This window comes from Lipotes vexillifer, unplaced genomic scaffold (genome assembly GCF_000442215.2).
Source record: "Lipotes vexillifer unplaced genomic scaffold, Lipotes_vexillifer_v1.1 scaffold1706, whole genome shotgun sequence".
NCBI lineage: Eukaryota > Metazoa > Chordata > Mammalia > Artiodactyla > Lipotidae > Lipotes > Lipotes vexillifer.
The window spans coordinates 537,494-551,386 of NW_006772773.1; the positions used below are offsets into that span (position 1 = coordinate 537,494).

The window sequence follows — 13,893 nt, forward strand, 5'->3', positions numbered from 1 at the left end:
TTTTGCTGTACGCGGGCCTCTCACTGTTGTGGCCTCTCCCGTTGTGGAGCACAGGCTCCGGACGCACAGGCCCAGCGGCCATGGCTCACGGGCCTAGCCGCTCCGCCGCATGTGGGATCTTCCCAGACCGGGGCACGAACCCGTGTCCCCCTGCATCGGCAGATGGACTCTCAACCACTGCACCATCAGGGAAGCCCGCATTTCTAGCTTTTGATTAAAGTGAAAGACATGTGACTGTTCTTTTCACTTGAACACTTATGAGGCCATTGTAGTTATTAACTGGCCTCATTTCAATATTGTTGTGTCTCAGAAAATAGGGAGGCCCAAGGAGAGGGGAACTGCCAGTCCTGCCAAAACATACATTTATTGATTATACTGTCTTACACGGGCGCGGTTCCTAGTGCCCTCAAACAATGACAATAGTAACTTCAAAAATCACCGATCAGAGATCACCAGAACACATACAGTAATAATTTAAAAGTTTCGAATATTGCGATAATTAACAAATTGTGACAGAGACACAAAGTAAAATGCTGCTGGAAAAATGGCACTCACAGACTTGTTCAATGCGCGGTTGCCACAAACATTCAATTTGTAAAACAGGCAATATCTGAGAAGCGCAATAAAGCGAGGTGCAATAAAATGAGGTATGCCTATAGCCTTTCTTCCTATCAACAATCTCTCCATACTTTCTTTCATTCCAACACTCTTCCAGAGTATGTGTAATTCTAGCTTTCCTTTCACCATTCCTATCTGTCTCCTACTACTGCCATCTAGCTTATTAGTTCTGATGAAGATACAGTCTTGCCCTGCATACCTACCTTTGATTTCCTGAAAGGAAATTTCCCTGGATTCACTTTGGGAAATGGATAGTAACTATGCAACTGCTTTAAAAACACAACTTACACACAAATATAAAGAATCAACAAAGTAATACTATTAAAAAACAAAACTAAGAAATGGAATGGCAAGCTTCATGGAGGTACTGTCAATAAATGTGGCAATATTCTTAAATACAAGTAACCAATTAAATAAACTAGACCTTCCTGGGTTCTCTAAACTATTCCCTTCTGACTGTTTTAATCTCGAGAGGGAAACAAGTACTTGGGCTTGCCAGATTCGGTAAGCTTCAGACCAGAACAATGCTCCTAACTTAAAGGTTCTTCTTGACTACAGAAAAAGCATATCTGTGTTGGATATCACATTTTTATGGGTTTTCTAATGCTTACTATAAATAGAATTTTCCTTAATAGTAATACTTGTTATAAACCTTTTTCTATTGCTAAGGCAACAGAAGTGTTAAACCAATTACTACATAACCATGAATATAGTCACCATCGATTCTAAAACTAATACCTGGTATAATTATTTATACATGTACTACATGTTGAGAAGCTCTGCAGATATTTTTATTTATTATTTGATTAATGAAGACTCCTTTCATATCTATTCTATGATTTTTTTAAATAAAAAAAATTCCTAAAGCTCTTTCATTGAATGAACTAATAAAGTCTGAAATATCTAGCAAACCACATATTAAGCTTTGCCTAATTCCCAAGGAATTTAGTTACATATTAAACTGCAAGAATGTTAACATCCATTTAGTTTCCTTTTCGTTCTTGGCTTCATTCAAGGTATCAACACGGCATTAACAGATGACAAGCTAGCTTGTTAAAGGACACACCTGACTTTAATTACATGTGAAACAAGTTCTAATATGGGACACATTAAAAATATATATACTATGAAATTCAATTATTAAAAATCTCACCACTTTGTACATATCTGTTCTGCATACTTTTCTCCCTGAAAACATTAGGACTCCTCGCCAGGATGGCCTGCAATAAGACTGGTATGTCGCCTTCTGGATCATCACTGCCAAGGTTATCTTTCAACTCTCTGGCATTGAAAAAATAAATACAAAACATTAAAACAGTGATGGATGATTAAGAATTCACCAGTGAAATTCAGAAAATGCTGAGGCAGAAAATCAAGAAGACTTATGGTATAAAATAAATTACACAAGCATGTCTAACAGTTTCGTGGATTTTTGAAGATGCTAATCCTAGAAGAAATAGAATTATCAAAAAAATGACAGGGGAGTTCTTCTACGGACTTCTTTCCCCTCCCTCATTTTATTTTAAACAGAAAAAAAAAAAGAACCCCAAACATTATTTTATGGAACTATAAGTTTATTTAAGAATGCTCATATTAGTTTCAAAGGAGAAAATAGTGTCTATTCTAAACTATTCAAAATAATGGAAGGGTAGAAGTGATTATTATGCACAGAAGTTGATATTTGGGCTTGGAATATATTTTCTCCCTTACATCTGAATGTGAGTGGATCTGTCTTTTTAAGAATGTCCTCTGAATGAAATAATGTTGCCACATTGGTTAAGACAAGACCCAAGGTTACATAATTTTCCCCTCTTTATTCTCTTCTCAAATAAAGCCATCAGGGTAAAAAACCCAAGCAAGTGGTTAAGAATAGCTGCAATTAGGAAGTAGAAAATTAAGTTCACAACTATGGAAGGTAAATGATAAAAAAATTAAATATAGGCAGTATTTTAAATCTTATATTCTACACATCACTGTTCCACTCATTAAATCTAGTAAGATTCATAAAGATGGTATCCAATGATAAAATTAATTTCTGGGGGCAATCTTAAAGCAGCTTTCCATATAATAAATCGTAACTATACATGTGCTATTTCCCTTATCTCTTTAAATATGTGGTGAAAACTTCTGATTAAGGATGTACATGTATAAGAAGTGATATAATATTTAGACACTTGAATTTCTGGAGTGACATAACCAATCATTTCTCAGTTTCTCCATCAGAAAATTCACATTTAGTATTTCACCTAAATTCATCAGCTTTAAAAATGGCCCTAAAGTATGTGCTACAGCTAATGGCACAGACCTCTCCATTATAATGTGCTTTATCCTCATTCCCCTAAATAATGAACTTTAAGTTAAACAACAGTAAAAGAATGGAAGGACACATGATTACCGCTGAGTAGTGGGTTGTGAACTTTTTTACATTTTTGTGTTGAGATATTATAAGTATATACTGCTTTTGTAGTAAAAAGTAAATTTTAAAAAGTATACTCATGCAAAAGTTCTGTAAATAAGCTATGTAATTTAAGTGCATATTATTTTAAAAGTCTATTGTGTGAAAATACACACCTATGTTCAGATTGTATGATAAATCCTGGAAAAAAATTAGTCCCAAATTCTGTAGTAGCCTTCCTTGAAGTTAATCTTTGAGTTCTTGTTATATTTTACATGAAAAGCATATAAGCCTACTCCAAATAAAGCCAGCATTAAAGTCCCTAGTGCCTGGGAATTCTAACTACTCCAGCAATTCCAGGAAAAAGGGAGCTAACTTCGTGAGCAACATTAGACCTCTGCACACATCCGTCTTGATGAATCCCAAGATTATTATAAGAATTGAAAAGATCCTCATAGAATCACATGGTCAGAACTACTGTCTCAAAATAACTATGGCCTATTTAAATCTCATTAATATCTCATCACAGTAAGGCTATATTCTCACTTGGATATTCAAATAATTTAAAATAAACTATGTATTAAAATTTTTGAAGTAAAAGTAAAACCAGGAATACTGATTCTCTTAGTAAGACCCAAACTTTTCATTTTATTTTAGATTGTACTTACATGTGATCTGTTGATACCTGGTTGAGGCTATGGACAAGCTGTGAAACCAAATTATCATCCCTACAGGCCAAAAGGCAGTTCACCTCTTCTGCTATTCGTGCATTAAAGAGAAGGCTCTTTGTAGTTGTAGCAGGTAAAGGGGATGGAAGAGGCAGCTGGTTCAGGACTATGGGGAATAAAATCAGATTATTAGAAACTGAGTGACAGAAAGAAATCTCTTTAGTGTTCAAATATATTTGGGGATTAAAAATAAGTTATAAATATAAATGTGACAAATTTATTAAAAGGCATTCTGTCTCTCCCCCAACAAACCCCAAACAACTCTATTAAAACTCCCCAAACGTCCCTTGGACCATAATAGATTATACTACTCTCTAAGAATAAAACTCTGTGCTAACTTTTCATGTCTTAAATCTTTATTAATTTAATAAATGAGTAAAAAAAGTAGGGTTAAAAACTAAGTAATTTCCAAGAATTGAGACTATATTAATTATTTCTGTTATAAGATTTATCAGAATCAAATAAATAAACCAAGTAACAATACCTGACTCTTCACCAGACAGACAAGTAATGTGTGTTTTTAAAAGCTTAAATAAATACAAAAATAGAGTTCACTTTGGTAGCAGAACAATGTCCACAGAATAGGATTCTGAAGGAAGAAAAATATCTAAGGAATTTTGCTTTAAGTTATAAATTACTAAATAGTCTCTCTTCATTTATTCTGACAGCAAACAAAAGGGCAAAAATGTTTTACAGTAGTTTAAATTCAGTTATTTAATGTCTTCATATAAATGAAATTTGTTCATTTGTCTAAACTAATAGTTAAGAAAGTTAACTACAGTGTCTTTGTTTTTAGTTTAATTTCTAATCACCTACATAGTATAACTATCATGCCACTCAGCCACAATGGGTAATAACAGGGTTTCTATTAATAAAAACACTGGAAACAAATTATTACTTAATAAGTAGGGCTTATTGGGCAAATTTTTAAAATGAGGTACAGCTGAGATAATGGGCAGATTTTCCGCCCCCCCCCACCGTGCCGCAAAGAAATTCCTGGTAGTATATTTGATTCTGTACTCCTACATATTATATGAATTTATGCCTTACCTATAACAAAGTGATAACCAAAACTAAAGACTGTTTCAAAAGCTTTCTTACCTGAGTTACTCTAACCCCACTGGCTACTTTCTTGCTATGTCAGATTTTATAAACTAGCCCTGCTGCAAAGCTGTAGGCTGTTATCTATTTTATCCCCACTTAAACTAGCTGGAAATTAATTACAGAAAAAATAGTATTTTGGGGAAAACAGATGAAAACATTTCTTGAAGTTATTTTCTTATAGTTCCTTTTATGAAGCCCCATATCTTGCATAATGCTTGCTATACAAAGAAAAGTATGTCATCTCCTCACAGTCTACCCTCCCCTCTCATATCTCTTTTTCCCTTTATTCAGGTAGGATAAGGACTAACATTGTGAGGAGCTTTTTGCACCATTACCCAGGGACTAAGAATTAGAGTTGCCTACCAAAAGAATGAGTCCCTAAAATATTATGCTACACTAATTAAATCTCAAGAGAATGAAGATGTTCTTAAACTTAAGTGTTCAGGGTAAAATAGGCTCTGGACACCTATGACAAACTCCAAAAGATTACTAAACATGACATCCAAAATAAACGTCACTAAGAAATCAGATTATGTTGGGCTATCAAATTTTCTTCTTTGAAGGGCAGTTTCACTTACCATTTCCATAAACGCTTTTTTAAAAGTCTGCAATAGTTCCTATATGCAAACCCATGCTTCTTTGGTTTTGATTTTTCTTAATGCTTTGTTTCATCTTCTTTGATCCTTACTTTTGCATTTATCCCTTTATCATATAAGACCTTTAAACAAACACACACTACCATTTCTTAATGGGTCCTTAGCATGAAACAGAAATTAAGGTCTTATCTATTATTAGTTGACTACACTAATTCTGTTACTTTCACATTTATGCCAATAAACCAAAGAAAATAATGTTGTGTGTCATTCAAAATCTAAAATCTTTACACATTTTGTTATTTATGACACTGCAAATAATTAATGTTATAGTCTCTTTAAAAATCAATGTCAGAGTAGAACATAAATTAGATAAAAGAACCAAACTTACGGTCTGTGAGACTAGCAATCCCCGCAAGAGTAGTGATGGGGACATGGGGCATATCCCCATTCATCCTGAAGTTCTGGAATGGTGTTGCCTATGAAAGTACTTAGTTCAGGTGCCAGCTGTCATTACTTCCCATTTCCCAAACACTGCAACAAAAACCAGACAATTATTTGTAACAATATGTCAAATATATTACTACTAGGGAAGTGCTTAAAAAATAAAATTTTCTGCTTTTCTTGTCTGCTCAAGCTATGTAACAATGATAGCCATCATGCATATACTACTTACTGTATGTTACACACTGCAAAGTGCTTTGTATACAATAACTCACTTAGTCCTCACAACAACCAACTAAAGTAGGTACTATTATTTTCTGCATTTTACTGATGAGGAAATTAATTTACATGAAGTTTCAAGTAATTTGTGGAGCAAAGATTAGAACCCAAGCAATCTGGCTCAAGAGTCTGTGTAACTAGTAGGCTATATTTCCAGACAGGGATACTCAATTTTGACAAGCACTATTTTCTTTTCCACATTATAAATACATAAAAATTTAGCTTCAACTTGCCTTTCTAGTAAATAATGTGCACATTATTAAAAGATTTGTCTTATTAAATAGCTTCATAAAATAAACAGCAAACAAAAGAAGTCTGCTCTACATCAATTATCTAAGACATAGTGCTAAAATAGAAAACTGAATTGTAATTTTTAAACAGTTTAAATGTTTTTTTTTGAGGTTATACCTGCTAGCCATTAACTTTTAAGAGAACCTCTAAGTTTGTTGAATTAAAAACTTCAAAACAGTTTAATGATATAATAACTCCCCTTACTCCTACATCTTAATGCAACTTTACAATTTAAGTTTTTTCATTAAAAAAGTAGAAGTATATAAGTAGTTACAATTAAGAACTTTCTTTTTCCTCACTTTAATGATAAATATGAGATATACTGAGAAAACTTCCTAAAACATATATGTATGGTTTAACAGTTAAAAAGTAAGCATCCATGGAACCACTCTAGCAATCTAGCTCCTTCTAAAGATAACAATTATCCTGTCTTTTTATCAACAGTAATCATTTCTTTTTCTTTTTATTCCTTTAATGACTTTTATATGTACATTCTTTTCTAGTAGCTGGCTAAGGAAAAAACACTGTTTTCCTTTGATGAATGACTGACACAAAACTTGCTAGTAGAAGCCCACTCTTGGGAAAAGGCACAGGAAATAGTATAGGAAAGATACAATTACTACTGGCTATCCTCTATCTTTCCTTTTGCTACATGATGGACTTTACACTTTGAAGTAATTAATTTGATTACTTAATAATCACTAAAGAAGTTTAAAGAAGCACTGCATATTTAACAGTTGCATCAAGCACTTTAAAAAATCAGTCAGGGGCTTCCCTGGTGGCGCAGTGGTTGAGAGTCCGCCTGCCGATGCAGGGGACGCGGGTTCGTGCCCCGGTCCGGGAAGATCCCACATGGCGCGGAGCGGCTGGGCCCATGAGCCATGGCCGCTGAGCCTGCGCGTCCGGAGCCTGTGCTCCGCAATGGGAGAGGCCACAAAGTGAGAGGTAACGCAAAAAAAAAAAAAAAAATCAGTCAGAATTTAAAAGCTGACAGAGTCATCAAAACACAATACAGTTTTTCTAAGTTTAGGTTAATAAGAAAGTTCCATGTTATGATTAGTAATTGATGGGGAAAAAAAAATCACTGAATGCAAATTATGTATGGAACAGCACAAAACCTCTTGTTATTCATATATGACTCACTATTGAACATGTAAATTGCCATACTCATTCAAGCAGATTAAGTAACAAGTGACCATGTTTAAGTATTTAATTCAGAGGCTAGGAACCCATAAAGAACAATATGCTAGGGGATTCTACTGTGGGCTATTTGACTTTATTCTATTTTCCTAAATTTCAGATGAGTAACATGTAAAGTAGACCCAATGCTAGGCTGGAGGTTTATTTAGCCTAAAAAGATTTACATATTAAGTTACCACGTGTGAATTGGAAGATTAATAAATCTAACCATAATATTTTTCTCAGTTGATATAATAAAGGCATCTAAACACTCTGATGTCAACTCAAAACTGGGAGTAACGGGGGAAAAAAGCAGGGAGCAACAGTGCTTGCCTGGTGCTTTAACTATGAATTAAGTATTTGGCTACTGACAAATATTTACACCATACTGCTGAACTGTGACAATTTCATGTAATCGAAGATTTTGAAGAACAGAAGACTTTGGTAGAAACAGACTTATAATTGTAGCTAAGGTCATAGATCTTAATGAACATGAGTAATCTATAGAAATGTTGCTGCCTTATGCTAGAAGGTGACCAAAGACCATCAAGAAACAACATTCCTAGAACTCTAAAAGTGAATATACGCACTCCTAATTAGACATGGCATTTCTGGCTCCGGATTGGGTAGTGTTTGGTTCACCTGCCTCTGTGAAGTACACTGTCTTTCATGAAACTACCAAAACTGAAGCTGAAAGTCATTATCTCTGGGGAAGAATGTGTCCAGAATGAAATGGTAACCAAACGGTAAAGGTTATAATGAGTGCTTTAGAACTGTCGCTTAAGGCAGTGCTTTATTTAAAATCTGTGAATGGTGACTGAGTAGTAGATTGTAAAATAAATTTAGTGGGTTGAGAGCAATACTGAGAGAGATGGAGAGAACAGAACTGTAAGGCTACACTGCACATTGATTTGAGAGTTTTTAAATTGTATCTATATGAGAAGATGGATGTTAGCTTCTCATATAGATACTGCAAACTGAAAATAATATTAATGTGTACAGTTCAAGCCCATTTTTGCTTAAAATACATTTTTATACAAATGATAGGCATGAAAAATGGTTCTTTAAGAATATATTTTTTAACCATTAAAAATGGTTAGGGGTGGGATGTATTCTGGTGTTTTGGGGAATTCCTATTTTTGTAATATTTATATCTGTGTTGCTTGGATTTTAAAAAAACTATTAGACAATTATTTTATGAATCAGAAAGACAATGATATAAAATATGTATTAAAATGAAAAACATTAAATGAGCCTTCTAATAGGTGCTGCTATATGTACACAGATTTCTCTGGTATATTTGTATAATTATCTATGAAACCTATGTTAAGAATCTACTGTATGAAGACCCGGTACTAGGTGTTAAAGGCTAATATAATATGCAGGGTACATTAATAAGCACTTTGGCCAGAGCATAAGGGCAGAAAGATGAATTAGACCCTGCAAAAGTATTTGTTATGAAATGCTGATTTTTTTTAAATTAATTTATTTTTTTTGTGGTACGCGGGCCTCTCACTGCTGTGGCCTCTCCCGTTGCGGAGCACAGGCTCCGGACACACAGGCTCCGCGGCATGTGGGATCCTCCCGGACCGGGGCACGAACCCGTGTCCCCCACATCGGCAGGCGGACTCTCAACCACTGCGCCACCAGGGAAGCCCTGATTTTTTTTAATACCCTTGATATAAATGAACTTAGTAAGACTAAAATAAGAGGGATAAGGAAGACGGGGTGGTAGAGAATGAAAATAGAGGCAGAAAGTTGTTGGAAGAATACTGCAATATTGAAATATAATGATGGTCTGATTTTGGATTCATTCAGATTAAAATGCCAAAGTAATATCCAGTTGTTGGAGATGTCTAAAGTAGGAACTTGGAAATTCTGGAATCGATAAAAGAGGTCAGAACTACAGTTATAAATATGGAAGTGATCCATAGAAGACTGAGAACAGTTAAATTAAAATAACAGATGAGACAGGCAAGAGACCAGGTAACTTTTGTAGTGGAAATTTTTTTAGCACTTCTTACATGCCAGACATTAACACATACATTTCCTTAATTACCAAAGTCAGAGGATTGTGAAGAGGATCTCTATTTCAGAGATGCAAAAATAAGGCTAAAAGCCTAAATGTTTTGCCTGTGGCTACACAGCACACAGCAGAGCTGATATGTGAACTCAGGTGTTTCTAACCAAACCTTACATTCTCAAGCATATCTGAAGGACATAAAACTGGGAAATATCTACATTGCTATGACAGAAAAGACAAACCAATAAAAGGTAAAGGAAATGTTCTTCAGAGAAGCTAAATGTTTGTTGAAGGTCTCACAGCTTGTAAGTGTCCTAGTCAAGACTACAAATGTTTGGATTTCTAGTTCAGTATTCTTTATACTACGTTGTCCTACATGTTTATAACATTATTTTGAATAAACCAACATTTTATATGTGTGGACTATTCAGCTAATTAGAACTTTTCTTCCTTAATAATGTTAATTTCATTTTTTTTCCTTCTTTTTTCTTTGGTGAGGAAGGAGGGAGGGAGGGCTTAAAACTAGTACATTTTTATTGTCTCAGTTTATATTAATTTTTTTTAATACCCTTGATATAAATGAACTTAGTAAGACTAAAATAAGAGGGATAAGGAAGACGGGGTGGTAGAGAATGAAAATAGAGGCAGAAAGTTGTTGGAAGAATACTGCAATATTGAAATATAATGATGGTCTGATTTTGGATTCATTCAGATTAAAATGCCAAAGTAATATCCAGTTGTTGGAGATGTCTAAAGTAGGAACTTGGAAATTCTGGAATCGATAAAAGAGGTCAGAACTACAGTTATAAATATGGAAGTGATCCATAGAAGACTGAGAACAGTTAAATTAAAATAACAGATGAGACAGGCAAGAGACCAGGTAACTTTTGTAGTGGAAATTTTTTTAGCACTTCTTACATGCCAGACATTAACACATACATTTCCTTAATTACCAAAGTCAGAGGATTGTGAAGAGGATCTCTATTTCAGAGATGCAAAAATAAGGCTAAAAGCCTAAATGTTTTGCCTGTGGCTACACAGCACACAGCAGAGCTGATATGTGAACTCAGGTGTTTCTAACCAAACCTTACATTCTCAAGCATATCTGAAGGACATAAAACTGGGAAATATCTACATTGCTATGACAGAAAAGACAAACCAATAAAAGGTAAAGGAAATGTTCTTCAGAGAAGCTAAATGTTTGTTGAAGGTCTCACAGCTTGTAAGTGTCCTAGTCAAGACTACAAATGTTTGGATTTCTAGTTCAGTATTCTTTATACTACGTTGTCCTACATGTTTATAACATTATTTTGAATAAACCAACATTTTATATGTGTGGACTATTCAGCTAATTAGAACTTTTCTTCCTTAATAATGTTAATTTCATTTTTTTTCCTTCTTTTTTCTTTGGTGAGGAAGGAGGGAGGGAGGGCTTAAAACTAGTACATTTTTATTGTCTCAGTTTATATTACATTTAATAGAATAAGCTGTCTCAAATTCTTTTGGGAAATAGGTGGCATGTAAATCCTACGTAGCTAGATAAGTAAATAAATAAATACATGTTGTACTATTTACTATTTTAACTAGGTAACAGTGACCCCCTAGAGTGGCACCTCTCCAGCAGAATCCTTTCACTTTATCAAGCTACATCCAGATTCCTTTTTGCTGCCTACTATTTAAGAATGAATTTTTCACATTCTGTTTAAAGACACTTCCAAAAGACCTTCTTCAAATCCTAGCTCAAAAACAGTTCCCAATCAGCTGTCTGTAAAAATTTTCACTTCTTTAAAACATTTCTCCCTTTCTATAGTTCTAAATTATTTCCATTAAATAAGAAAAATCCAAAATAAAACAAAGTTCTAAAGCTCTCTCTAAACACATGCTTTGCTTTTGGAATCCTGAGCTCTCTGCAGCCACCATGCTGGATACCAATAACGTGTATTCAGTAATGTTGTTATATCTTAATATATTTAATATGTAATAGGAAGATATATTTACATTATTGAGTACTATTATGAAGAGAAAGAGGGCTTCCCTGGTGGCGCAGTGGTTGAGAGTCCGCCTGCCGATGCAGGGGACAGGGGTTCGTGCCCCGGTCTGGGAAGATCCCACATGCCGCGGAGCGGCTGGGCCCGTGAGCCATGGCCGCTGAGCCTGAGCGTCCGGAGCTTGTGCTCCGAAACGGGAGAGGCCACAACAGTGAGAGGCCCGCGTACCGCAAAAAAAAAAAAAAAAAAAAAGAGAGAGAGAAAGAAAGAGAAGTCACTAAGAAGTAAATCTGGTTGAGATTTAGGGTGTCTCAAAAACACTTTATAGAATATGTGTATGTTCACTGAGAAGTAAAACAATTAGTATAACTTTATATATTTCTCTAATCAGTCTTGTTCCTTGTTCTTATCAATTTATTTCACATGCATTTTTATTTGAACTGACTTTAACAAAAGTTCATATTACTTTAAAAGGTCCCCCTTGATTATGACAGTTAAGCTGACTTACAGAGGTGCAGAGTAGTTACATGATGTCTAATGATAACAAAATACACAAAATTGCAAGCTTCATCAGGAGAAAAATAGTCCTGAGCCCTGGAATTTTTTTTTTTTTTTAAATTAGAGGCCATGGAGGAAATTTCCAAGTGCTACTACGAGTTATTTGGGTTACTAGTACACCTTCACCTCAAAAATTTTATTTCTCACATTCTTTTCCACTGCAAAAGAAAGAGCCTATCTCAATATAGTTTAAGACTGATTCTTATATCACAAGATGATTTCCTATACAATGGTATTAGAAATGCAAAAATCAAACAATGGTCATTTTATTTCTTTCTAAATGAGGCTGAGGTCTTAAAGAACTATAACATTTGGATGTAGGTCTAACCTACAACTTTTGACCATTACACACTTGATGATACACAATTAATTTAATCTAAATTATGAGAGAAAATGCTTTTATGTAAAATTACTGAACAGTCCACAAGAGGGCACACTTTCAACTACTGTAAAAATTTTTAATACACTTTTTTTTTCTAGTGCATCAAATATATTGGCCAGATTCTTCTGAATTGATCATTCAACACAACTAGAAAGCAAGAGATCCTGAAGTCTGCAATTCTTTTTGTTTAAACACACACAAGCAAATTTTTTGGATGCATATAAAATATAAGAAAAGCCTGAATACATGAAGACTTCTACATTAATATTAAATGATAAAAGTATGTAATAGTCTTATTAGCCATCTTGGTCCTGTTAGCTATTTGGAATTTGGCTGCCCTAAGAATCTTTTCAAAAAAACTCTGGCTACTTGGAATTTTTTTTTTTTTATTACCGCAGTAAGTTTAGTGAACATCTATCATCTCATACAGATACAAAGAAAAAAAAAATTTCCCTGTGATGAAAACTCTTAGGATCTACTCGCTTAGCAACTTTCATATATAACATACAGCAGTGTTAATCATGTTTATTGTGTTGCACGTTACATCTTTAGTACTTATTTATCTTGCAACTGGAAGTTTGTACCTTTTGACCACCTTCATTCAGTTTCCTACCTCCCAACCCCAGCCTCTGATAACCACAAATCTGATCTCTTTCTCTACGAGTTTGTTTTTGAAGTATAATTGACCCATAACACTATGCTATTAGTTCCTGGTACACAACATAATGATTTGATATTTCTATACATTTCAAATGACCACCACAGGAAATCTAGTTACCATCTGTCACCATACAAAGATCCTACCTTATTATTCACTATATTCCCCACATTGTACATTTCATCACTGTGACTTATCTATTTGGTAACTGGAAGTTTGTACCTCTTAATCTTCCTCATCTATTTCACTCATCCCCTCACCTCTCTCCCCTCTGGCAACTACCTGTTTGTTCTCTGTATCTGTATCTCTGTTTTTGTTTTCTTATGTTTGTTCATATATTTTATTTTTTACATTCCACAATCATATGGTATCTGTCTGACTTGTTTCACTTAGCATAATACTCTCTAGGTCCATCCATGTTGTCGCAAATGACATCAGCCATAAAAAATGTGTGTGTGTGTATATACACACACACACATAACCACATCTTCTTTATCCATTCACCTATCGATGGGTACTTAGGTTGCTTCCATACACTGTAAATAATGTGATGAACATAGGGTGCATATATCTTTTCAAATTAGTATTTTTGTTTTCTTCAGAAAAATACCCAGAAGTGGAATTGTTGGATTGTATGGTACTTCTATTTTTAA

At 34.5% G+C, this 13,893-nt stretch overlaps 1 protein-coding gene across 1 annotated transcript in view; it reads right to left on the reverse strand.

Moving 5' to 3' along the window:
• Positions 1–13,893, reverse strand: part of NIPBL (NIPBL cohesin loading factor) — a 195,698-nt gene that overhangs the window by 112,005 nt on the left and 69,800 nt on the right. Inside the window, exons 2-4 of the mRNA XM_007447917.1 lie at positions 5,830–5,972; positions 3,682–3,847; positions 1,772–1,899 (exon numbers count right to left, since the gene is read on the reverse strand). Of these exons, the coding sequence (XP_007447979.1) occupies positions 1,772–1,899; positions 3,682–3,847; positions 5,830–5,893 (358 nt within the window). The 5' untranslated portion in view covers positions 5,894–5,972. The remainder of the gene's footprint in view (positions 1–1,771; positions 1,900–3,681; positions 3,848–5,829; positions 5,973–13,893) is intronic.